Raw genomic sequence first — 27,953 nt, 5'->3', positions numbered from 1 at the left:
CAAAGAGATTAAATTTTAATTCAGTAGAGAAAAGAGGAAGAAGAAGCATTTGTATCTTTAAAATAAAATCAACAGTACTGTTGTTAACAATTTTTACATATTTTAGCAAAGTTCACAAAATTTTTGTCAAAAATTAGGCAAAATGTGAATAAAATTAACGGAATTCACTCTACTTTTCTCAACAGTTTAAACCTCGATAATTCCCTGTTAAAAACAAAAATCAGAAAGGTCTTTTTAATTCCGTATTCTACGCTGGACGAGCTTTCTAATGAATCCAGTCTCAAGTCTCTACGATGAATATATCGATCGGCCAAAATTTAATGAACAAAAAGGAACCCATTTGAGTATATAGTTTCTCCCCCTCAGATCAAAAAGTTAGTCTATAACATTGCCTTTATTTTCTTTAATCTCTTAACTAACCAATCTCGTATTGCTCCATGTTGCGAAAGTTTCACATCAAAGTTAAACTTTCAAAGAATATGCTTTCTGTTATATTATATCGTTCTGAGCTCTGTTTAATTTCACATTGCTCTCAGAATAAAGAAAATGGTATTTTGTTTCTCAAAGCCATTATCACTATTCTGTTTGTTATTCAACAGATCTGTCATACAGGACGGATATTATCCTCAGAATACCCATCACCGTATTTAATTCATGTTTTCCAATTGAAGAGCAGGTGCTTTAATTTAGTTAGTTAATTTTGGTTCATCATGCTTTTAATCCACTTTAAAGTCTGTTCTTACTTTAGACAGGAAACTGTCTGTTCACACGGTAAACATTTTGTTAAGTCTTTCCTGTTTCGTGATTAACTCGTGATATAAAGTTATTTCCTTTTTAATTTCAATTTAATAATTTCAATTGTCATTCTCCAATTTGCATCGCTATAATTCAGTTTCAATTTAACTTTAGCAAATCGCTTTTCAATTACGCCTGCTCAATGGGTATTGAGCCATTCGCACCGCGAATAACCGATTCAAAGTTGAGGATTCAAATAGTCTAAAGATAATTGGCAAATGCGGCGCAATTGCCCTAGCTTAGTGGTCTGATTAGCAATCGTGACTCGATTGACTAATACAATAGTAATCGAGTACAACATGGCGCAGCCAGCAGCTGAATCCAAAAAGCCGCCCCTTCAAAATGACGCTTTTTGGGAGAAACGAACTGCTACCCCACCACTGACGTGGGACAAGTGGACACAACAATGGAAGCTAGCATTGTTGGCAAAAGAAGAGATTCAACTCGAACTCTTGCTGAAAGGGCCACCGGCTAACTGTCACATATCCACCCGAACCGACACACGAGGAACCAGTGGAGAACCATACACAAGCAACGGAAAGGGACAGCAAAGTTCGCAATCAGCAACTCAAGGTAAATTGGCAAAATCGATGTAAAAAGATCGATGAAGTTGGCATTTTGTGTGGAGATAAGCTGTGGGGACTTTGCGAACAAAAGTCAGTATCACTACTGTATTTAAGTATTGGAACTGAAGAACGTCGTATATTTAAAAGTGACACCCCCATTTTCAAATTGAGAAAGAACCATTCAAATAACTCTGGCGAACAATGGAGGAATCTTTTACAAAAATTAGAAACCTCACGTATGACCGCTTTGTCTTCTTTTGGTCTAAACAACAAAAGGGCGAATCTGTTGAAAGTTTCTACGGTCGCCTAATCGAACAAGCAGAAACTGTAGTTTAACAAATGAAGAAACTACCCTTATTCGGGATGCATTTATACTTAACATGATGGATAATGAGACTCAAAAAGAACTTCTAAAGGAGACTGTTGAACGTACTGAAGCATTCGAGGTAGCAATTCAAATGGAAATGGGGGCACAAAATCAACAAAAGATAAATCAAAATTTGGCTCAAACTACGAACTCAGTCAATGCTGTTAACACTTTTGGAACTGGCAACCTCAACGCGAGTTATCAACCAGCTCGCAAGGATTGCGCTCGTTACCCATCTGCACCCCAAAACTATCAGTACACGAGTGTTTGTGCCAATTGTGGCCAACGATGGAGCCACAACCATCGGCAAATTTGCCCTGCGAATGGCAAAAAGTGCAGTAATTGTGGTACAATTGGACACTTCGCGAGGAAATGCAGAAAACCGAAAAGATATCAAGGACAGACGCCTAAACTTCCACAAACAAATGTCGAACAAATTGATAAAACTGCTGAAAAAATTGATGATGAGGAATCCGTTATTTATATAACTAGCTATCAACAGCCATACGAACAAGTCTATGACTCCAATTATGATGGCGACTCTGATAACTATGTGGCGGCCATCTCTTGCGATTCGGCAAATCAACTGGAAACCTTAAATTCAAGAATTCAGTTTGGAGAAGTACAAGCAAACGCAATAATTGACTCTGGAAGTGTAGTTAGTCTCATCACGAAGACACTAGCAAAGCGAATACTTCGAACTACACCATCTGCGAAATGGATCACTACAAAAAAGAGGAGGGAATTTAAAACTTTCTCAAACGAGCCAATCAAAGTCCTTGGACATCTCGAGACAACGGTGACATACAATAACTGGACATGCAAAGATGCCCGCCCCGCAATTGTGGAGGACGATCCCAAAATCAACATCGGGAGAGATCTTTTCAATAGTCTTGGTATTGCAATTGTCCAACAGCAACAACCAGAAAATGATAAATGTGTTAATAGTATTAATAATTCTACATGTAAGATTAAAGAGACAGTCGCGGCAAAATTTCCTCATTTAATCTCAAGAATTGGCCTCCCAAAGACACATGTAGCGAAATCAAAAATTGATCAAAAAATCACAGCGAAGCACCAAAAAGGCAGGCGCGTTCCCATTAATCTACAACCTAGGGTTACGGAGGAATTAGAACTTCTACAGAATGAAGGCTATATCGAAAAATTATCTAGTTGCTCAGACGAACATTTCATATCTCCAATCGTGATTTCAGTTACGAAAGATCAATCTATCAAATTAGCATTAGTCTTTAAAGTTTTAAATAAAGCCATATACAAAAATGAACACCAAATGCCTAACATTGACATGCTAACAGGCACAATCTCACAACACCTCACAAACACCCAAAACGGTCAACAAGCATATTTTTCCACATTCAATCTCAAATATGCCTATAGTCAATTGCAATTACACAAAGATACTGCGAAACACTGTAATTTTAATATTATTTGTGGAGAATCTACTGCTACTTATAGATTTAAAACAGGATTCTACGGTCTCACTTACATGCCGGCAGAATTTCAAAAAGCAATGGACATTACACTGATAGGCCTACAAAACACCTTTTGTTTCTTAGATGACATAATAATTGTTAGCACAGGTTCTGAAACCGATCAATTAACATATGTCACAAAGTGTCTATAAAAGTTAGATGAAGACAAATTGAGAATTAATCTCCAAAAATGTCATTTTGGAAAAACGGAGATTGAATGGTTGGGTTACAAATTTACCCAAACTGGCATATCACCTCTTGAAAATAAAACTGCAGCAATTCTGGCAATACTGCCACCATCAACACTAAAACGTTTACGATCCTTCCTCGGGTCAGTAAATTACATTGGCGAATTCATACCACACCTAGCACAACTATGTCATCCACTTAGACCACTTCTGAAAAAATCCACAAAATTTATTTGGACAGATGAACATAAAAAACATAGTAACTTGTTAAAGGAGAAAATTGCTGCCAGTACGGAGAATAGTCACTATAATCCTAAATTAGACGTCAGAGTTAAATGTGATGCTTCACGTTCTGGGTCGGGAGCAGCCTTTGAACAAAACACACCTGAAGGTTGGATTCCAATAGCATTTGCGTCGCGATTTCTAATTACAGCAGAAGAACGTTACAGTGTTAATGAACTAGAGTTATTGGGGATATTTTGGTCCATTGACTATTTTAAATTTTATCTGTATGGAAAAAAATTCACAGTCATAACAAATCATTGCGCTCTACTATCCATATTAAAAGAACACAGATCGAATAAATTTTACAATAGTCGACTCTCTAGATGGATTGACCGATTACTTCCATATGCCGGGAGCAAAAATAGGCCTGGTGGATTACATATCCAGCAAACTTTTCGCAAAACCTAAAAAAATTTCCAGATATGACCAACATTTCGTAATAGCAAAAAAATCTAAAATTTTTGATGAAAATCTATTTCAAAATAAACAAAACACTATACAAAAACTTAATGACATACTTAAGTTACATTCACCCTCTTATCATTCAAATCAGTTAATCGCACCGCAAATGCCTACATCAATAAATGATAATTCGCAATTTAATAATAAACCAGTTGCATCAGAATCACTACATTGTAGAAAGTTATTACCATTCGCGACCCAATTAACACTTTCAAATTCAAACGTTAGTCCGTATTTAAATACACCACTTGCATCGCAAATGCCTTCTAAAATTTCAAACTCACAATTTGTACCAAATAATCTTACATCAAATAATTCACATTTCGTTAACAAATTTACTGCAAAAGCACTGCAAAAGTCAGACAATGCAAAATGTGAACAATTTCAACAAGCAAAACCCAATAGAGCCCATAATTGGTAATAAATCAATTAATCAACACAACTATGTCGAATTAAGCGCGAATTTAAAAATTGCTGAGTATAAATACAGCCCAGAGAAACATAACTTGCTTTTTGCCCAAAACTCACTCAGAATAAGTTCCAATCAGAACAACTCTTCCAACAACTCTTCCAAAATACTTCTTCCAACACGGAAACAACCCCTTCTGGTAGTCTACTCGATGCAGCAGAGGACATTGCGTTTCACCGATACCCTCAATAAAGTCTTTAGTAAAACACTACTAGCAATACTTACCGGGAAAGATGCAATTTTGAAAGAAGTCCGCGACTGTGTGCTCAGAGATGACCCGGACAGATTGAAAGAATTTAGCCCATACATCTTTTCCTACTGGCGGGACCTTATTGTAAAACATGGGTGCCTTTGTCTGGATGAACGAATTGCAATACCGAAGGCAATCAAAGACGCAGTATTAGAAGATATCCACTCAACGCACCCAGGGAGCTTTGCTATGCTGTCGCTAGCACAAAATGTTTGGTGGCCATATATCCATTGGGTTATACTGGCAGAAGCCAGTGAGTGCAAAGCCTGCACGGAAATTGGTAAGAACTTAAACTTGGTGATGCCGCACTGCAAATGGACACCTTTACCAAAATGTATTGAACCAAATGACGAAATCCAAATAGATTTTTGTGGGCAAATAATTAACGAAAAAGGCATAGAGCAGTTTTTCATTACAAGCGTAGATAGATATTCAAAATACCCGACAGCCGAAATAGTAAATAATGCTTTTGGCGCAAATGTAATTAAATTTCTTAACAACTACATATATAATCACGGGGTATGCAAAACTCTTAGATTAGATCAAGCTAGATGTTTTACGGGGAAAAAGTTTGAAACATTTTGTACAGAAAATAATATTACACATATATATGCACCCGCAAATGACCATAGGGCAATACGACTAGTAGAACGTCTTATTCAAACAATTAAACGACAACTATCATGTATGAAAACACAACTAAATAAAAAATTTAACTGAGAACAATTACTAAATGCAATTTTACAACGATTAAGAATATCAACACAAAAAACAATAGACACTACACCCTTCGGGGCACATTTTGGTAGAAAATGCAATACACCAATTTCAAACATCACCACTAAATCGAATAATAAAAATTTAAATTATTATAAAATATTTCAACATTATTTAGATGAAGATACAATATCTGGCAGATCCTATCTGAAAGAAGAGCAGTGGGCAGACACGGCCTTATGTTCCGATACTGAAATCGAAAAAGAAATTTGTGCAGCAAACAATCGAGCACAAAAAGAGCAAGAAAAAAATGAAGGATGGCGAATCGCGGCTCATATGGCCGGAAGGGCTAGCACGACCAATTTCGTGTAGCGAGTGTAGTGTTCAAGTGAAAATTGCGCGCAAAATCCATTAGAGCCAACGTCAGAAAAAAAACTTAGATGGTTTGTATGAAGTTCTTGCTCCTGGCAGTACAGTTGGGAAGATAAGTCCAACTACAAGCGACATCAAAGAACCAAATGGACAAGAAGAGCGCGTAAGAAACTCTGAGATTGCGAAATTTGGAACGAAAAATGAGCGAGATACAGAGTTGGGCCAATAAATTGAACGCAGACCCAAGAAAATTTCCGAGAAAACGCTCGAACAAAAAATTACAAACCATAGGAGAAATCTTATCCGAAAAGACTTAGGAAGTAAGAAAATTAAGGGAAATCAAAGACCAGCGGATAATTTCAGTGTTATCTCATTGGTTAGATCTTGTATTTCAACGACGAGTAATGTGGCACGAGCACTAAAATTGAGGATTCCAAAACGAGATCCAAATCATGATGATGCCTTTACAAACCGACCGGATTTAACACAAATCCTTCACTTTAGCCCACCTGTGCCACTTGCAGCGCCGCCGAACAATCCCAGTACAGCTGGACCATCCGCGTCACAATTGGTTTCACCAGAACAGCCAACACCGATATTGCGTAAGGAATGTAAAGTAAAAAGACAAATGACGGTGAGCGATACATCGGACTCGGATACGTCATCAGTGCGGAGATGCAAATAAACCTCAAGAACAACATAGATTTTGTTTCTTAGCGTTACTATTTCTTTTTTAAGGAGATAAATTTCGTTTATCGTATACCAAAAAATAGTAAAAGATTTTTTAAATTCTTTTCTTCTTTCTTAACATTGTTCTCTACATAACAAAACACGACGAATTCATTTAGAGTGATAATTTGCAAATTGTTTATAGTGAATGAATTGATGCACTTATCTTCCTAATTTTGCAAATTTCTCTAAGTTGTTTTTTCAACATAATACAAATGGAGCGCTCAGTTATTCGTATTCAATGAATCTGGGATCTTTAATCTTGATTTTAAAAATGCGTCCTATGTGGCACTGAAAGGTCCTCAAATACGGTCCATATGAACAAAAATATACGAAGGAACGGATCATTATAAAGGCATTTAAAAAATAATTTTTGCTAGATGAGACATCTAACATTACAAATATACTATCTTGTGCCTGGTTGAAACGAAAAGCGAGGAATGTTGTGTTGTTGACTATGGTACAAAACATTTAATAAGAAATGTAGCCTGGTGTTCACGAACTGTCTAAAAGGTATTTTTTTGGCTATAAGCATGCAATCATTGAGATTTCCAGGGAAAATTGGTTTGAATACTTGTTCAAAAAGTTAATTCGGTTTATTTTCTTTGGTTTTTCTTATAGGTTTCAAGACATCAGCAAGTGTAAGATTCTGATTTTTATTAGGCAGCCTAGAACGGGAACTAGCGCCCAGATCTCACTAATTGCAAAGTTTTGTTAGATGGTTTGATCTTGTTTATAACCCCGTTCACTGCTCTTTCGGCTCAATCAAAGCAGTTCAGTTAGTGCAACTATTCAGTTAGTAGATAAATTGGTAAATAATCAACAAAGTAATAGTAACTATAAATCTAAACTAGTAACAATCAAGCTACTAATATCCAACTAGAATAGCAAAACTACAGCACTAACTAAGATACACTTAACAGTTACTCAGACTACTGACTGGCATTCCTTAAGCTCAAATCAACCAAAAATCCTGCGAAAGGATACGATTACGGTACGATTTTATACCCGGGATACGCGCCGTAAACCAGCAAACTACCAGAGCAATCGATCTGTCCCTTATTGATTAACTAGCAATTTGAACCGGGCTAAAAAGCTATACGAGCTAACCGGTCAAACTAACAGGCAAAACTGTGCCAAATATTCCACGATCGGCTCAGCGACTATTCAGAGCCTCTCGCTCAATCGCTCCGGCAAAGTTGACGCAACGACCCTTGATCACGATTAACAAGAGCCCCTCGCTCAGCAATACCGACAAACTATGCCAAGGAATCGATAGTTAACTCGTTCGCAGTTTGCAACTTCTGCGCTGCGCTTATAGTGTAAGCCGCTTTTATACTGAGCCGAGCAAACAATTTGTTTGCTTAAACAAAATAACCGTCATTATGACACAAGTATTCAGCTTTCTACACTGCTATTGGCCGCTGTGTTTGTTTACATTCTATAATACCAATGCCGTAATATTGTGGCCTGTTAAATACCAAACGCACTTATTAAAATTTAGTCAAGATGGCCTCCAAATCACAAACAGATTACGACACGTATGCAAATTCCAAAATATAACGTGTTTAGGGGCATTTGGTATACATAAAAGAATTCCTTAGGACTAGATAGCGGTTAAACGTTTGCAGGATTACGGCTTGGTCATGATGAGCGCAATTAATTACTAAAATATTCCAAAATGGCCGACATTTTGATATTTACTTTGTTCACAACCTATTTCGCGTTTCGGGGTCTTTTGTTTAAATAAGGTGGTTTGAGGGGGTATTGTTCGCATTCAGCCTAATAGAGTGTGGGCTCAGGGTCTCATTGCACCTTCTATTCATTCGCCTTCATGAAACTCAAGAATAGTCAGTTTCGGATTTTACCCCGAAATTATCATTATTTCCCTTTATAAGAGTTAATAGCTTCGTACTGGGTAAGACTGTTACTACCAATCTTGGTTTGCAAGTAGCTTAGGGCTGCCCTGGATGTTGGTGATCCCAGCCTGTTCAACCTTTTTAACTGCGCGAAATGGGTGGGGGGGGGTACAAATTTTCGGTCCCAACTTGTAAAAATTTTCAGATTTGACCAGAATTGCGAATTTTATAAAACTCTAATTGCTTTCAATTATAATGGATATCAGAGACTAAAACAGAATATTACATTAAAGAAAGCTATCCGCGACATCCTTAAAGCTGATTAGCCGCTAAGAACGGCATTTCAGAACGAAGCTTCGCCTATTTACTATTCGAGACGGAAAACTCTTCAAAAATTCGAAACCAGTCCTAAACAGCGATGACGCGTATCCTATGCTAGTTAGGGTGCATCAGGAGGGGGGTCACCCTAACCTCTTACAGCCTGAGCACGTGGTCCGCGTAAAGTATCATGTTTAAACTTTACGGCTGGTTTGCCATCGAGTTGTGACACAGTGTGAAGAGTGCCAACAACGTATCGATATTCGTAAGACCAGACCTATGATTCACCTTAACAAGCAACGATTACGGCAATTATGTATGCAATTTCGTATCCTGTCGGGTGGAGCTGAATTGCTTTCTCAAGTGTTCCAGAATTAAGTAATGTAATTGTCTAAATTATCTTGTTAACAAAACTTTGTAATTACATAACTATATTTCTTTCAGCTCTAATTCTCTTGACGTTACCCAGTTCCCAAATAAAATCTTGCGAACTAGTGAGCATTCTTACAGCTGTGTGTTTTCAGCATTATCAGTTTTGCTTAATGGGGATTAGGGTTCTCGTGGAGTTTTCAAAAACTGGGTGAAAAGCCTGCGGTAAATGAGACCGAATCGTTACTTATTTGATCTCCCCGATGGGGTGCGGTCTCGTAACCCAACCGACGATGTTTCCGGGATCAGCTCGACTGAAATACGGATGATTGCCCCAGCACTTGCAACTGAAACCTGTTTCTATGTTGTTTCGCCCGGGCAATCAGAAGGTCACTGCGAAAGTTATGCAGGCACGCACGCCGGCCCGTCGGCTCCCGCTATTTATCTCGTGTTGTTAGTGAATGACGAAGGCTTAGTCACCTTAAAACAGTGCGAAAACTGGAACCAAAACCACATTAGGCTAAATAACAACTATCGGTATAAAAACAACGATGATGATGATGATAGAAACGATGATGACGATGATGATACAAATTAATAGTTTAGTTCTTCTCCGCCTCTCTTTTTAGCATCTCCTTCAAAATTTCTTTCTATGATTGGGTTCCATTTTCAAATATGTTGCTTCTTGCAGCAAACAGCCGTTTCCCATGGACTATTTAATCCATGCTCACTAAGATCCTTCTTTCCCGTTCCAACTCTGTAATCCTCTTCCTTAATACCCGCTCAGCCATTTTCTTCTCTTTACTGTTTGCAATCACCCTCAAACTTTTCACTCGTCGGCTTGTAAGTTTCTTACTGGTGGTATTCATATGCTTTCTAACTATGACCTTATGGCAACCTCGAAATTCAAATTATGGTGGGTCCTAGTGTTGGGTAAATAAAATTAGCAAATTTACTATTCCTGTTGGTTCGTCAACAAATTCATCAACAACCTTGTCCTCGACCACCTTAATTTGGTTAATTCATTTTTCAGCATGTTTTATTCTTCTAATTGAAGGTTTTTCTGTATAGTTTAAGCTAAATCAAATATAACAACTGTTAGAACTGTAACCAGTTTTTTGAGGTCTTGATTAATGCACTGTTTCGTTGAAAATTTGCGCCGCCCTATAAAGCATCGTTGTTTTGGATTACTATAATTGCAGTTTACTTTTTTCTCTTAAGAATTTTGAAAAACTATTTAATCTACGTTCATTGAAATATTTTGTTCCAAAAGTTTTTTTGAAGTGGTTTTTTTTCAAATATTGATGATTAGGTTTTTGATTACCAAAATATTTCTCATTCACATCACCGAGCCGGATTTTACATATAAAATCTTTCATAAAAGTGTTTAACAAGAAAATGCAGACAAACAATCGTTTCTGACAACTTTCTTCAAGCTGTAGAACGGCCGGGAATGCCCATCTGAATTAATTTTTTGAAAAATGTTCGAGATGAATTTACATGGAAAAACTTAAGTAGGTTTTGATTAAGATGAAATAACTTCAAATTCACAATATTATTGTTTCTCGTTTGTAGCGACCTAACTAATTTTTACGATGAACTATTCAATCATCTTTGTTTCAATTTAGGTCTGCAATTTGAGATCGAAATTTAAAGTTTTGCTAGGATTCTATTTATTTTTATGAATGGCAAGTCACTGCTCTACATAAATTTACAGTGGTGAAAGAAAACGTTGCAATTTACAGTTTTTTTCAATGTGTTTTTTAGAATAAAAAGTAGTTATCAGAGAACTCATAACATTAGACGTCTGCATACTGTTGTTAGCCCTTCTAGTTGTGCTAATTTTTTGCCCAGTTTGATTAGCTTTTTTTTGAACTGCTTTTGTTTGTTTTTCCTTTTTTTGCGAATTTTTTCGTGTTATTACAGGTAAAAATACAAGTAAGGAGGGAGAAGTTATTGTTTTTCTATTTTTTGAAGTAATTTTTCGATTAGCATTAGGGGGGGGGGGGCTAATTTTGGCTTAAGTTTTTCGGGAATTTACATTTGCTCTTTGATAATTTGAAACAATAGAATAATATTTGCGCAGCTGACTATTTTGTTTTGAAACCATTACTCTGGTTTGTGTTGAAACTGAGATTACGGGGGTACTGTTTGTTAAAAATCAGTAGAAGATTTGATCTGCTTATTGCATGCTGAGGCATTTTTGAAACAAAAACTACTTTTCAATTGCTATTATTTCATTAGATTTTTTTATTTATTAGATTTTAATTTCATTAGAGATTTTTTCCTTCAACATTTTTCGCTTCCTTCAGCGAAGAAGGGTTTGGGGAAATTGTTTGTGTGAGATCACCAAAAATAGCAGTGAAATTTAGCAAGAAACGATTTTAGCAAGTGCTTTTTCACCGCTTTCACTCCCCATTTCTTCAAAACATCACATTCATAGCGAGTTTCATGGAGCTGAAACGCAAGACAGCGTTCGAAAAACTCTTGGGCATGCATATGAACATCAGTAGGCCAATATCTGCATATTTTATAATTGACCTTTGACCTTTGAAACGTTCGCTAGTGTTTCAACTTCACGCTACTGACTATAATGGAATGCTTACAATTGATAGCGTAGAACATGATTTTCAATTCGAATTAGATAGTTTTTTCCTGTCGTCTTTCAAACCATAGTAGGCAATGATAACTGAATAAAACTCAAAACAATAACTGTACAACATTTGGTCTTGGTGATTACAGGTGTGTGGGGGAGGGGCTTGGTATAAGAAAGTTTCCCGATGGTGAAGGAAAGATCCCTGAAGTTTTTCCTAAAGATCCCATTCCCAGGTTTTTTACTATGAATAATAAATGTTCCATAAATATTACAAAGTGCGGCACTTTATATAACTCGTGCCAGTTAAAATTTTGACTACTTTTTCATCTTCGCAGTTTTTGCAGTTTTTCTGTTAAATTTTCAGTTTCGAGACAAGTATTTATTTTTGTGGTTTTGGATTATTATCACCATTTGAGACAGAAAAAAGAAATTCTTCGCACATTTTCGTAAGTAACAACACTATTTGTTAACGATTCTCCATTTCTAATGTCTTTGATGATGCTGAGGCAAATAGAAGAACTTGTAATTATTTTTGAAAGTAATGTGCTATAATAGAAAGCAACAAATCAAAACGTAAAAAGTTGAATACTAAATAAAAAGCAAGCCATCAACAATGTCAAATTAAATTCAAGATTTGGCCGAGACTAGCAAGTCGAAAAATCCAAAGTTAGTCCGGTAAACGTCTTAAAAAGCCAGGAGTATGTCAGAATCTTTAACCCTACCGGGTGCTATTTTATTTGGTTTTACAGGTCAAAATAAACACTGTTTCACAAAGTTCATCAGATATTGGGATGTTTCAAACTGTTCACTAAGATTTTTTTTTATATTTTCAAAAAAAAATTGTATAAATTTCGTTGTGATCATCTTAAGAAAAAAACAGAATTTAACAATTTTACTTCAATCTACTGCAATCCACTTCAATTTAAAACGCTTCTGAAAAAAGTTGCGGCCATTAGTATGGGAAGAATATGCAATCAGAAAAAAAACAAAGGAAAAGAGCGAAAAGAGGGTGTAGAGTTCATGCTTAGAAACATTGAAAAAGACAAAATGCAAAAAAGGTTTTGAATAACATAAGTGGATATTAATTTTTTCTGAACACTTCGGTTTATAAGTAATTCAAAGTAATTTACTCTGCAAGAATTTAGAAACCTTCGCTTAGATATTCTTTCAAACTGCGAACTGCTGGTTTTTATGGACTTGAAAAGCAAATTGAATAGATACCCAGATGTAAAACTTTATCTAAAAGAAATTATTTTCATTGAAATGATCCGAAACAACAGCTGACCAAAAATCATCAATAACTATTTTAACTATCAAATTTTCTTGTTATATTGATTCTGGATTGTTGAGAAATTGAGGTTCAACAGGCCGTAGTATTCACGTCTGTTCTGTACGTCTCAATAGATAAAAAAGACAAATAATTGAGAAAAATTTTAGTCAGCAGCAGAAATGAAATTAGCTGTTAAAACATAGGGTCCTGAAAAAAGTATTGTATCTATTTCTCCAGAAGATTTATGGTTGCTTTTCATCATTATGTGCTAATTATCGAACAGCTTCACTAATGAACTCAGCCAGCTTGAACACCGATTTTTTCACAAAAATTAGAAAATCCGCACAAGATGTATTCTTTTTTTTTAAATTTATTTTGAAATTTCACTTCTCAAAAAACGTGAGGGCATAAATAACCGACTATTCAATAGGCGCTCAATTGTTCAATTGTTTTGATAAGCCTTTGGAACATTTGAAAAAAAATACTAAAGAGAGAGAGAGAGAGAGAGAGAGAGAGAAAATTAGGAAATGCTCAAATGTATTGGAACAATTCAAATGGCTAGAAAAGCGGCGACGCAGTTTTATACATCCTTATTTTTTTCAAAACCACTTAGATTTTTTTCTTTCCAACTGAACTTTACATGCAGACCACGAAGCTATTGGCTGATATATGATAAGCTCGAAAATTGTTGGAGAAATAATCAAATTGACATAAAAAAATCCAAATATTTTCCTTTTTCTTGTCAAGTTTTTTTTAAACAAGTTTTTACTTAATCGATTTGATTGGATTTTTCCTTTTCAATAAAAAATACATTCAAACGGAAATTCAAGGGAGTGGTTAAAATGGTTCTGAAGGTCATTAAATAACAAAATGAGGGGAAATAGTCTTGAATTCATAAGAGAAGCTGAAAAGTTAGCCGAAAATGTATGCAAACTTTTTTGAAAAAAAAGTTTTCGGAGTTTTGTAGTGAAATTCTACACAAACCTGTAAAATAGCAGAAAAAAGTTTAGCCTATGCAGTCAAAAGTCTAGAAATGTCTAAATAATAGGCGAATTCAGTAAGAATGTTGCAAAAATTCTGGGAGTTAAAATAAGATACTTGCTTTATGTAAGAGGCTTTAAAACTTTTTGTAAATTTATGAGCTACTTTTTCAAAGCGCTTAATTTTAATATGACATTACCCTGCCTGTAGTTGAATCCGCACACACACACACGGCTCTTCATTATGAGCCAGTCATTTCACGCGAAAATACTTGTAATTATAAAAAATTATCTTATATATGTTGTTCTAATTTCATCAAAATGTTATATTAATTTATATAAATTTCTCTTTTGGCTACTCAAACTAGTAGTGTAAAAATATTACATATGAGTAAATGGCTGCGAAATAAACTGCAAAAGTTTTTTGGTTTCTGCCTAAGAAGTGTTTGTTATCCGATACTGAATCCACTCCTGGCCACTCTCCTGGTAAGCTAGTTACTGACGATATTATTTTTTATTACTAACAATTTTATCAGTAATTTTTTGTGTGTGAAAGGAACTCTTTGAATGGATTTGTGAACTTTAACGCCTTTTAAAAGCTGCAATGCAATTGCTAGGGAGAAATGGCAGCAAGAAAAATAAGTTTATGTCACAGTTTCGAATTCAACTATTTATCTTTTTGAGTTAAATAATTATTTTTTTGAGTTGGTTCCGTTATATAGAAACATCTCTTAATATATTTTTTTCATAAAGTCTGTTTGATTTCATTTTGGTTCACAGAGCCTAGACGAGAGACTGAAACCCTGATTTTGACGCTTTGAAATAGAAACCGTCTTTCTAAATACCCTGATGACTCTATTATGCCAAAGGATTTTGCAGCAGGAAAAAAATTTTTAACTGGCACAAAAACCTTTGTATATGGGTACTAAACATGCAACAAAACATTTCAAAATGTAGTTGGAGGAAAGATTTAAATTTTCAGGTTTTTTTGGAATAGTTAACAGTTTTTCTAAATCTCCAGTTAATTTTGGATTTCAGTACATAGTTTGCAACAAAGAGCCTAAAAATATTTTTCTGTTTTTGCATTTACAATTGTGTTGTTAAGTATGGGCCTGGACCCTAGTGCTGTAGTACGACATCACTGATACAGCGCATCCCAATAATGAAATAAAACATCAATACTGAATCATTACATCCCAGAAGTTCTTTACTCTCAAAAGCCGTAAAGTTGAAATTATTTTCATTTATTTTTTAATTTGAAAATAGAAGGGGCATTCTGTTTTTGGTGTGATTAGCTGTTCAGTATAAAATCGGGGAAGATTTTAACGCTTTCAATGATAAATTTGGGCAATAATGATTTAATTAGTCATTTTACGACTGGTCAGTGATTTTTCTGCCGGGCTGTTTTTTGTCTGGATTATATTTGACTGGGTAAAACTGACATTGTCAGAAAACGGGCATTATATATAAAAAATTGAAATCCCATGATTCAGTCCTGATTTCGTCTAGCAGCTTGGTTTCTTATTACGATCATAATGTGAAACAAAGAAATATATTGATCCATATATGACGATCAAGAAATCGCATATGATGCTAATATAATTACTTAGAATTGTACATTTTTTGTCCTTTCATTTACATTTTGTTTTCTTTATTGATAGGGATCACTTAATTAATACCCCAGCATCAGCATGTGATCTGTTAAAAGACCCTGAAGCGCTATATGTTTCCGCGCAAAATTGGGTGCTTAATTAAAGAATAACTCTCTATTATATGACAAAAGTTCTGATATTTTCTTTATCCAGTTTATGCATATAAATGGTCATTTATACAAAAATTGTTTAATTTTTTTTTCAAATTTAAACAGTTCAAAATCTAAAAACCTAAAGATGTACAAAATCCACAGTTTTTGTTGCCCAAATAGTCAAATATAGACTGCACATGCAATATTTTACATTAAAAGGGCCTATGAACGGATTATGCAAGAACCCGCTGCAGCAGTCATTGTGTTTTGAGTCAGATATGATCTGGTGAGATTTCCAAGAATTTTTTTCATATTCTACCGAAATAAAATTCATACGATTTTTTGGCTTTCAAATTTTTTTAAACGATTTTTGTTTGATTTCAAGGAAATTATATTTGATCTTTCGATGACTAGAGAAAAGTCATGATGATCATATATGACCTAGTATGAGTACTATGAATCATATATGACCTGGTATGGAATCAATGAAAGTTTTATGGTGGTTGACCCGGGTAGTTTTTTGTTTGACTGAAAAACCATTCCAATGAATTTCATGTTTTGGGTGATCTCTTCCTGGAATTATAATCTATTGTGTTCTTGACTCTTATAAGAAGCTCACACGTTCTACCTTTAGACCTGAGATTGAGTTGTTGCAATCTTTGAAGAGTAACGACGGAGACTAAAGTTTTGAGAGCTTTCGGAAAGTTTGTTTTTGTTTTTATTTTTTTCCACCGTTGAAAAATTGTAGAAATTCCAGTTTCAAAGTGCTCGATTTAGTGACAAACCTGATGTAATGTTCGGAGTCATAATTGCAGTAAAGAGACCTGCAAAATAACTTCCTAGTTTTATAGTATTGCCATTAAAACATATAATATCAGAATTTTAATTTTACGTCTGATAATTTTTTTATTGAAAATATCTGAAAATTTGTATTCTTGTTTGATGAATTCAAGATGCTTCAAGTAACCGAACATCTGCCTTTTCATGAGAATTTATGTAGAAAAAACAGGCAGTATATTAATTTGTTTTTTTTTTCAGAATGGACAATTTCGCAAACTTATCATCAGTGCCAAATCCCCTCAAAGATAAAGCATCACAGAAACTCTCATCTATCACAGCCAATCACAATCACTCATCTAGTCGCAACCTGATTGGCCAAATGTCATCATCCAATCACAACAGGGTTTTCTACCTTTACATCATCACACTACTCGTGCATTCCAACATCACACACGCATTAACCCAAATCAACATTGGGCTATTATTGCACGACCAGTCATTATGGAGCGTGGCCAACGATAGTTTCTCGAATAAAGACTCGGTTGAAATTATGTACAGGACAATGTATAAACCTGTAATGTCTAACCCAATCAATGCTGCACTTGACTTGTGTGAACAACTTGTCACGAAACAGGTGAGCAGTTTGACCAATTACCCTAATCGAGACCGGATAGTTATCCTGTAGGAATCTTTCAGATTCTGACATATAGATGGCTATCTTCTACAATCTGGCAAAAACTGCTACTCATACAAGATTCTGCTAGAAAATGATTTATCTTGTAGTATCTGAAAGACAAGAATATATAGCAGAGTCTGCCATATGAATGGCTATCTTGCAAATTTCTGGCAGAAAAATGGATGTCCTGCAAAGTTCCGATGAGCTTGTTCCGGTTGAGCTGTAATTGAACTGAGCTGTATTTAAATTTTATCTGGCACAATTTTATCTTAACTCTCACAATTTCTTTAAAAAACCACACATTTTTCTGCAGAATCCTATAAGCCTGCGTTCCGGTTGATACCGCAAGGCTCCAAAAAAGCTTGCTCCCGTTGAGCTGTATTTAAATGGGTTGATAACGTTTGCTTTGCTCATTTAAGTTTTTGATACAACTATTCGCAATACATATACATGACTGTTCACATAAAAGAGCATAAAAAGACTTGAAGATTACAAAATAATGCTTCATTATGTTTAGATATGATGGTTTGTCAAAAAAATGTCATTTTCACAATTGTTCATATGTTTATATTGCGGATATATTATATTGTATAATTTTTGTTGCGACCCTCTTGAGGGGGGAGGAACTATATACTCAAATGGGTTTTTTTCTGTTCCGCGAATTTTCGCCGCTCGATATATTCATCGTAGAGAGTTGAGACTGGTATCATTAGAAAGCTCGTCCAGCGGAATATGGAATTAAAAAGATCTTTTTATTTTTCGTTTTCTACAGGGAGTTATCGAGGTTTAAACTTCTGAGAAAGGAAGAGTGAATTCACGTTGTTTTTATTCACATTTTTCGGAATTTTTGCCTAAATTTTCGTCAATTTTGCTAAAATTTGTTATAATTTCTAAGAACAGTGTCGTTGATTTTAATTTTGAAGACGAACAAGCATTGTTGATTGTTTTGATTTAATTTTTTTGGTCAAAAAATCTGGATAAACATTTCAAAATTTAGCCTTTTTCATCATAAACAGCACGAAATAAGCTACTTTAGTCCACTTTGATTAAATTTGCCGACAGTACACCCCCAAACAACACCCATATAATCTTTGTAGACTCAAAGGCGGGCTATTTCTACTTCAGAGTCCGCTGAGAGTGCACTGTAGTTAAAACTTTGCCGTTTTTTGCTAACTTTACTAGTTGATTATCAAAAACGCAGAATTTATTTTGAGTTTTCAACTAACAAATTACCTATATCTACAACATTTGAAAAATCAATTGTTCCTAACGGACAATAAGTATTAGCAGGGTTAGTTTTGGGCCATTCTTGGACTGTTACAATCCAAAAAAATCGGGTTGTAATCAGTCGGTCTTTTTTTTTTAAAAAAAAAAAGACTTTTTTTTAATAATAAAGAACAGAACATATCAAATCAAAGCTCAGGAGTGATAGGTCCAACCAATTCGCTTGCTAATCAGCTCCAAGCTAATGCATTTAGATTTTTAATTGAAAGTTTATGGTCGTTTCTGTTTTAAAAATTAATTGACTTTTCAATAAATAATGGCTTAATTAACTTTTCCTCTATTTTTTTCATAATTTGTTCAACTTCCAGCTTAGTGTCAGCAAAGAAAGACTGCTTCTTCTTTCTAGTGATTTAACATTTATTCTCGGTTACAGTTTCAGGCCTGAAATTATTGTTTTCTGGCTTTGATACTACAAGATTTCAGATTTTTGTTTGTTTTGATATTTGCCAGTTTTTCACGTTTTCTAACTTTGTCATATTATCACATTTTTGACAGTTCTCATGTCAACTTATTAGCATTCAACATAAAGCACAATTGAACATTTTAAAATCCTGAAATAAATACATCATCGTTTTAACGGCCTCGACGCCTCTTTCTTGAAAAAATCAATTGAATTTTTTAATTTTGTCTCTAACTGTCATTTGTACTTTGTCGTTTCGGTCGTATGAAATTTCCTGTATATTGATAGCTTTCATTGGCTTTTCATGGAAGAATAGAAGAACCGATATTCTGATATTAGTAGATAGCTGATGGCTTTCATGACTTTGAAAACAACCGTTTTCCGAAATTAAAAAGAAAACTTTTTAACTTCGCAATTTTGTTCTTTTTATGTTTCTTTTTGTTACCTTATCTCGTTAGTTAATTACAGGACAAATATGACATGAGTGTAAGGGGAATAAAAGGGATTGGTGTCCCAAAATCTTTTTTTAAAGAATTCGTTATGACCTTACTGGCTTCGACACCGGTTTTTCACAAAAAAAAGTAAATTAATTTGATTTTTGTCATATGTGACGTTCTTTTTGTAGATACAAGAAATATTCTGGATAAGTACAGGTCTCGAAGGCTTCTTTTTCATGAATAAACGACCCTTTTTAAATAGCTTTTTTGTAATTACTGCCTGTCATGACATTGAATATAATTTTGTTTCGAAAAAAAAATTAGAATTATTACATACTTTAGCACTTCGCTTTTTTGTCTACTTGTTACCTAGTCTTACTAATTAATGGTCACGTACTACATTATAGCTGATTGAAAAGGGCGCAATCAAATATATTTTGAGTGCCAAAATTTGGCTTGACGGTTTTGACAGCGTTTTCTGGCAAGTTTCAATTGAAATTTTGTTTGTTCTTTGTTGTTCTTTTTAGCCGCTTTAAAAAATGAATAAGGACAGGTCCTATTGCCCTTCTATAGAAGCAGTGGTAATCTTAAGTTTGTGGTAATATTGATTGATTCCTAATGGTATTTATTACTTCGAAGTTAACTGTTTCAAAAAAATAAGTTAATTTTTTTTACCTTACCGTTTTTGTTCTTTTTTGTATAATTGTTACCAAACCTTTTTATGGACTGGTCGCATATGTTTTCTGTTGATTTATAAGTTATTTTTGTTTAGTTTTAGGTTTATCTGACGGTATGTTGACTTTGTTATTAGATTTAGTTTTAAAGAGGGACATAAATTTTTTGATGTAATTAATGTTTGTTGTTGTTGTTGTTGTTGTTTGATTTTGCTGTTCGTCTTGACTCGCTTTCTTAATATTGACAAATTACAGCAATCTAATGCATCAATTTTTACTCCACTGAGTTATTTGCTTTGGAGGCTATCTTATCGTTCATACAGAATTTTTGAAAAAGACTTGGGCTTTTTTATGCCAAAATTGTGGATGGGCGGGGTCGGAACCTTATGTGCATCGCACATTACCGAGCCGCCTTGTTAGTTTTAAAATTTCATTTCTGTTTTTATGAAAACAAGCACACGCAAACTTATCTTGTCTTTCAAATTGCAAATCAATAGTTATTCAAAGTTTCTTTGCTTATTGCAACATCTGATCAGACGATTTTTTTAGTTGAAATTTGGCAGAAAAAAATGATCGTGCAGGAATAATGTAGAAAAATGGTTACATTGTAGCACTCTGTCAGAAAATGCTAATCATGAAGGAATCTGTCAGAAAAATAAGTTTTCTATTGGGAATTCGACCGAAAATATATGGTCTTTTAAAAAAGCGCAAGAGTTTGGCAGACTCGTGCAAAATAACTGTCAACTAGGGTAATAAAATAATTTCATATCAGTTGTAGTCATTACACCCCAACATATACAATTTTTCCGACTTGGGGCTTTTGTAAACAACAAAGACAAAATTTGATTACAACTTGTTTCTCTATTTTAGGCACATATTTTCAACTAGATAAGATTTATAAAATAATTCTCAAATATAATTTTTTGCATCCAATTGGAAAAACGCATATTCGTCCAGTTTTTGACAAGTGCTTATTTGACATCTGTTTTCGTAAACAGAAATTAGTTTTTTATGCAGCTTTTTACAATTTAGGCGTTCATTTATATCTCATTTACTCGTTGCTAGCGGCGATCAGGGAAAACTCTGACAGGTTTAAAAGAATTTGGTGGAGCAAATTTTTGTTTGTGGATCGTGATCCTAAAGGCCTGCCTCTTTTCTTGTATAATGTCAACTTAAAAGACAATGTATGACGGTAAGTTATTATCTTCCTTGCTCAGATCATACCAAATTGGATGAAAATAAAGTAGGCTGAATAACTTACTGCGAAGTTTAAGAAATTATTGATCAATTTTCTCAACAATTGAATAGCTTTTTCTGTTCTGATAAACAAGATTTGAGGGTGGTTTAATTTCAAAGAAGGAAAGCAAGAAAGAAAGGAATTGGTTGGTTTAATATTGAAAACGATTAGATACCCAAAGTTTAAAGTCCTAACTAACTTCAAGAGAAGCTAAGAAGTTCTTGAATTTCATATTTATCAAACTTTGAAAATTTGTTTTTTTAGAGAGATTCATTTACAGAAAGCAGCAAAAAACTTTTTGCTCTAAGAACTTCTTTTTGGGTTTTTCAGTTTTTTCAATTTTTCAGCTCCTTTTTTGAACGAATACAAATCGACTAGATTTTTGCATTTTTTTCACGATTTAACTATTCAATGAAAATCTATTTTTTTTCATTCGATTGGAGAGAGTTGATACTTCCTGATTGAAAAATTAAAAACTGCTGAATATGCCAAGCTTCCGAAAAATGAATGGTCAGTAAGCTCAGTGGTCAAAGGTGTTTTTTGCACGAAGCGTTATCGTTACCGTTGAATTTTAAATAATTAGCATTGAACCGCTTCTCATTTTTTGCTCAGTGTTTGCTCATCTATGAATTTGACACTCGTTTTTTTTCTTGTGTGTTTTCCAATCCTGTTATGCTGTTTTGGGTAGAAGGACAAAAATGACACGGAGACGCAAACAAGTTTAATTTATTAGTGAAACAACGAAAACCTAAATGTTCAAGACATTTTTTCACTGTGTCTGTAGTATGATCATGTTAAGAGAGCAGACTCTTCAAATTCTTTTTGGCCCAAATTCGTTGCTCCGACTTCACTGGCCGCTCTGGACAAAATCAAAAACTTCTTTTCAGCTACAGTTTACAGCTATAAGCGGTTTTTCGGGTTTAAAAGCGTATGATCGCCAACTGGGCAAATATATTAGAAAATCTTGAGATAACTGAAAGGGCAAATTTGTACATATTTTTATCTTTTTTTTCCAATTTAGCGAAAGAATTTCAGCTAAAATCATCGGTCATTAAGTTATTTAATTCAAATTTGATTATTTAATCCAATGATAGGGATTTTTCATTGTTTTGCACAAATTTCCCTAGTTAATTGCGTGAACCAACTATTTGTGAGCATGTATTTATAAAGAAATTATTTTAACGACGCATTTGTACCCCAACGAATTTATTCGATATATATATATATATATATATATATATATATATATATATATATATTGACAAACGAAAACAAGATCCCCGCTTCCATATTTTCTCAATAGAAAAACGCATGTTTGCTGGACACAAGATGAATGGTATGTTTGGTACTTGGAGATTGGCATTCATATATGATTCGTAAACGCAATTTCTCTTAATTTATTAATTTTATAGGTGGAAATGAGGTAATCTTTTCTAAACAATTGTCGGTTTTTTCCTTCCTGAAGGGTGAGTTGCAACTTCATACAAAAGTTGAAAAATTAAGGAAATTTTCTTCGAAATATCAACAACAGTGGTCATGAAACCATTGCTCCGAAAACTGTTACAAAATTACTTAGACTGTACCATAAAACTGTGCCTGTGGCCATTCCGTTAGTTGAGATATCTTGATGCCCACGATTACTGCAATTCATCTTGAAGAGTCAGTAGACTGCTTGAATTTAGATTTAGGAAGTTTTATGCGTGAAGGTTACTTGGTACGTAAAAGAAAGCAATTTATCGATCGAGATTTGCGACCACTTTGGGCAGAGAGACACCCAGACTTGGGATTTCTGGACAGAGCAGAAGCCAAGTTCGGGGTTTCTCTGAGCAAAGTTAAGCTTGATATCATAAAGATTGGACGTTTTTCTTTAATAAGTGGACCTTTTCGGCTATTTGTGCACTCGGTCGTAAGTTTTGTTGGGAAAAAACGAGGCATTTCATGGATTTGACTCGCGAAACTTAAGGCCTCTCTGGGCAGAGAAAGTCCAAGTCTTAGTTTTAACTGCCAAGTAATAGAATAGGGCTTCTTCTCTTCAAGCTGGTTGATTTATCATTTATCCTCTTAAAAAAGTCAAAATTAAATGTTTTAATTTCCTCTGAGATTGCGCGTTACGTTTTCTGTCCCAAAAATACATTTGCAGAAAACTGAAACTTGAAAATAAAAACATTTGCTGGGTTAAGTAGATCAAATACTTTTTGCCTTATTCTACAAAATAAACGGTCTTACCACCTACACAACTGGTAAATAGGTTCTAAAATACAGGCCCATGGTCAAATAAATAGTAAACAAATGATTGGTGTGTTTCATTTGTGGCAGGTTGAACTAATTCTGCAAGTGATAGCTTATGCAAGCTATTGCCACATTTAAATGTTTATACATCTTATTAAACCTTAGTCCGCTAAAAGTCTAATTGTTGTCCATCATGATTAAAACGCTATTAATGTCACTTTCGGATCAGTACCTCAAAGTGTGATAGGAAAGCCACAAACAAGTACTCCAATTTGTGTAGGAACGTCTTTTGGGAGTGAGTCTTTTATAAAAATAGATTTTTCACTAAAAACTGCTTAAGATTTAAAATCCTGACTTTTTATTGGCTTTTTTAACTCTGTAAAAGTTGTTTTATATCCCCATTCTTGTCGTTTTGCTAGGCAATAACCCTCAGTGGCGCCTTGACCAAAATGAGTCAACTCAGCGCTCTTCTATCAGAAGCAAGAGCAACCACTGATGGAACTTCACAAGATTAACATGATTTTATTCAAGTTAAAAACAAACGCAAACATTTTCGAAATTAAAACGAGAGGAATTCGATGTCAGAGCCAGTTGGACCATTAGCTATAACCATCAACCCAAGAACAACTCAAGTGCGATTTGCCCGAGCTATGAAGACAAATTACCAAAACTGAAAATACAACGACTTAGAAAATTACCAAACTCATTCGATTTCTTTATCCAACCGGAAAACAAAACTTCCAGAGATGTGTAAACCTTGAACAAGTATTCCAAAACGCAATTGTAAACGCAAGAACTACACTGCCAAAAGCGAAGTCAAACCAAGCTTTGTTATAGTCAATGTGCATCACGGCATCCAAGAAGATGAAACAAAAGAGGAACTCTTGAGCAATAACAGAATGAATGTAGTAAAAGTGACAAAGATTATAAGCCGAGCAAGTGGAAAACCAGCAAAACTGATCAGAGTGTTAACAGATTCGATAAATCGTGTTCCAGCTGCACAAAAGCACGATGTAATGATTGGTTGGCTGATCTGCAGATGTGAACCGAGCAAAGGTCCGCCACAAGTTAAACAATGCTTCAAGTGTCAGGAATTTGGACACTCCGCCAATGAGTGTAAAAACGAGCAGCGTTTCCTGGGATGCACAGGCCAGCAGACAGTAAAACAATGCACCGAACCAAAAGAAAGAGCCAAGTGTGCTAATTGTGGTGGATCGCACGCATCTGTGTAAAAAGGATGCTCCTCCTATCAAAACGCAGTTTTTGAAGCAACAATTAGAAAACAATATATCAAGTACTCAACAGTCGCAAAGAGACAACCCGAATTGTTACACCCAAACCCAACTCTCTCATCAATAAACATAAGTGTTCTGGTTACTGAAGTGCTCATCGAAATCCGATCAACCTTCAACACAATGTCTTACAGTGATATAATCAATGTTGTCAGTATTAGTGCAAACAGAATTTTCGATACTAAAATTGAAGATCAAAAAATACATGACAGCATCGAAAATGCTAATAACAATTTTACAAATGTTCAAACAAAATAAATTTCAACAAAAAGCCATCAATTCAGCAAATGTGGATAAAATCAGATTTATGCAATGGAACTGCCGAGGCCTATCTAAAAAAGTACTCGCATTTTCTTGCATTTTTAGAGGAAAAAGATATTGATATAGTGTGCCTGAATGAAGTCAAGAGCTGGCATAATGAAAATCTCAACGTTGATTATTTCATAGTTACAGAAACGAGAGCGTGTCAGTCACATGGCTCAATGATTTTAGCAACGAAGGAACGACAATAGTAGAAGTTAAAGCAGAAAAATCTTATAGAAGCGAACGGGAAAAAGTTTTCGAAATAATAAAAGCTGGCTTTGAAGTCCCTTTTTTAGGTCACCTCTGGGTTATAGCTCTTTACAACTCGCCAGGTCGTGGTTTAAATGGATCAGAAGTTTTTGAAACTGATATGAAAACGTTTTTATTTGCGGAGATTTCAACGCTCCACGCCAGGAGCTGAATTGCACTTATAATACTGAAAACGGTGAAAAAATACGTGAAACGATAGAAACTGGAACATTCAAGCTTCTAACCAACGGTTTTCACACATATCAATCACATCAATGAGAGTGTCGAAACATGCTTGATCTACACTTCACCGATCAACGATTCTTCAAATTCTTTAACACAATTTTTGTTTCTGATGACTTTGGTAGTGACCACAGCTCAACCATTGCAACCTTTAACATAGTGATTCAGAACAGATTTGATTTCAAGGAAAAAAATTATTTTAAAAAATTCAACCAGGTTTTCAGACAAGAATATGAAAACTCTGTGCTCTATCCACCAGTCTATCCAAAAGCAGAGCTGAATCAATTTAATGAAGTACTTGTCCACATAATGAAAAGCCAGGTACAGAAGTCGTATATCCTACAAAAAAGATTTCCCTTTGGACATGATACTACTGAACTTATCCGCGAAAAGAAGAAAAAAGAAGAGAGGTGAAAAGAGCAAACGAAGAACAGTACGAAGCACTGAAAAAGGAAGTAAATTTCCTCCAAAGAGAAACAAAGAGGTCCATGAAACAATCGAAAAAAACAAACAATGAAAATTGATTGCAAGTGCTCAAAATAAGGGGAGCAAAAGCTTTTGGAGAGCAGTTAAAGCATTATGTGGTGATTCAAAAAATCCAAATGAAACTGAACAGTGTGTTGAAGTCTACTATACACAACTCAGAGCAACAATAGACATTAAGAAACCCGAAATATTTAAAACTCTTCTACCGGATGCAATAAAAGATCATAAATAAGAAAGCTTGGAACTAAACGAGCACATCGAGAAAGTCAAAAAAGAGACAAAAATGCTTCTACAATACGAAAATATTGAACCAAATAACTACTGCGTTATAAAAGAAGATCAATATAATGAAATTCTGAACAAAACAAGTAGATCAAGTACAAAACCAGACAAACTCAGCTAAAACACTCTGAAGAGGTTAACTAAATGCCTCAAAGCATATGTTTGTCTCCTCATAACTAGCTCAGTAAACAAATCTTATGTCCCAACAACATTGAAAGAGTCACAAGTCAAAATGTTACCCAATCCGAACAAAAACAAAAAAAGATGCAGAAAATTACCGACCAATCAGCCTAACTAATTGCATTTCCAAAAATTTGTGAAACTGCAGTAAAGAATATTGTCCTAACGCACTGTTAAAACAATGGTGTCTTCGATGAAATGCAAAGTGCGTTTAGAATGAACTGCTGCACAACTGATAACTTGCTTAAACTTACTCAGCACGTAACATATACATTTCAATGGTCAGAAATGGTGGAATTCGTCTGCCTAGATATCGAAAAAGTTTTTGATGCAGTGTGGAGACTAGGACTTCAAAGAAAACTGCAAAAATTTGGTGTGCAAAAATCTGTGAAAAAATGGGGGTACTCTATTCTCTCTCAAAAAATATCTTCGTGAAAATTAGTAACTCAAAAGGAACCACATTTTCGACACTAGTTGGAGTGCCTCAGGGCAGCGTCATTGCAAAAATACTCTACCTGATTTTTGTCAGCGGCATTTCTGATATACTTGTACAAATTTCTCAATTTGCTGATGATTTTGCCTTTTACTACAGGTTGCGCTCCTGAGGAGAAACTTTAAAAATCCGTCAAAGAAAGTTTCCAGTCAAGATCTCTATCTCGATGTTACAATAATTGAAGGCGTAATTTCGATCAATTTTCTTGGCTTAAACCTTACCCAGCATCTCAAGTGAAACGAACACTTGCAAAAGTTTGGTGGCAAGATCAAACAAAAGAATCTAACAATTATGGCGGCTCAGTCAGATCAAAATTGATGAAGAGTGCTTGCTGACGTTTTAAAAATTATGGGTTCGACCTCTATTTCTCTATATGAATGTCTGCTGGATTAACCAATCTAATTCAATTATCAACAACATACAACTGACCCCAAAATGGAGCCTTAAGAATTTGTATGAGGAAACCCCGCTGGTACAGTGTCAAAAGAGGCCAATATACCTGCCATTATATCAATATATATGGATGAAGAGGCCAAAATACCTGCTGTAAGGGATATTCAGATCAGACTAGCAAATGAGTACCTGAAACGCGCAAAGAAAACAAGATCGACTCAATACTTCAAATCATACAGAAAAGAGACAAGTCCGAAAAACAGTTTTTAGAGCACATTGGACCATCTGTCCTGCTAATGCTCTTTTCATTTAATTTCGACAAGATTGTCTTATGTACTAATGACGACAAAATACCACCGTCACCTCAAACAGTCAGATTACAATGAGCGAGCAGTTAACTATTTTGGAACGAAACAATTGAAGCATTGGAAGATGATTCGAATTAGAGCAACAGCTCGCAGTCTTCTTTTCTTATTTTTTTTTACT

At 34.8% G+C, this 27,953-nt stretch overlaps 1 protein-coding gene across 9 annotated transcripts in view; it reads left to right on the top strand.

The window, feature by feature from the left end:
- LOC142337839 (glutamate receptor ionotropic, NMDA 1-like) overlaps positions 1 to 27,953 on the top strand; it is a 112,960-nt gene that overhangs the window by 14,965 nt on the left and 70,042 nt on the right. For all 9 annotated transcript variants that reach the window (XM_075387390.1, XM_075387384.1, XM_075387383.1 and 6 more), the window contains one exon: positions 16,868 to 17,243. In XM_075387390.1, the coding sequence (XP_075243505.1) occupies positions 16,869 to 17,243 (375 nt within the window). In that variant the 5' untranslated portion in view covers position 16,868. The remainder of the gene's footprint in view (positions 1 to 16,867; positions 17,244 to 27,953) is intronic.

Source organism: Convolutriloba macropyga, chromosome 4, assembly GCF_964194025.1.
Source record: "Convolutriloba macropyga chromosome 4, txConMacr16.3, whole genome shotgun sequence".
NCBI lineage: Eukaryota > Metazoa > Xenacoelomorpha > Acoela > Convolutidae > Convolutriloba > Convolutriloba macropyga.
The sequence above is the reverse complement of the archived record's forward strand: the minus strand, read 5'-3'. Positions and strand labels throughout refer to the sequence as shown.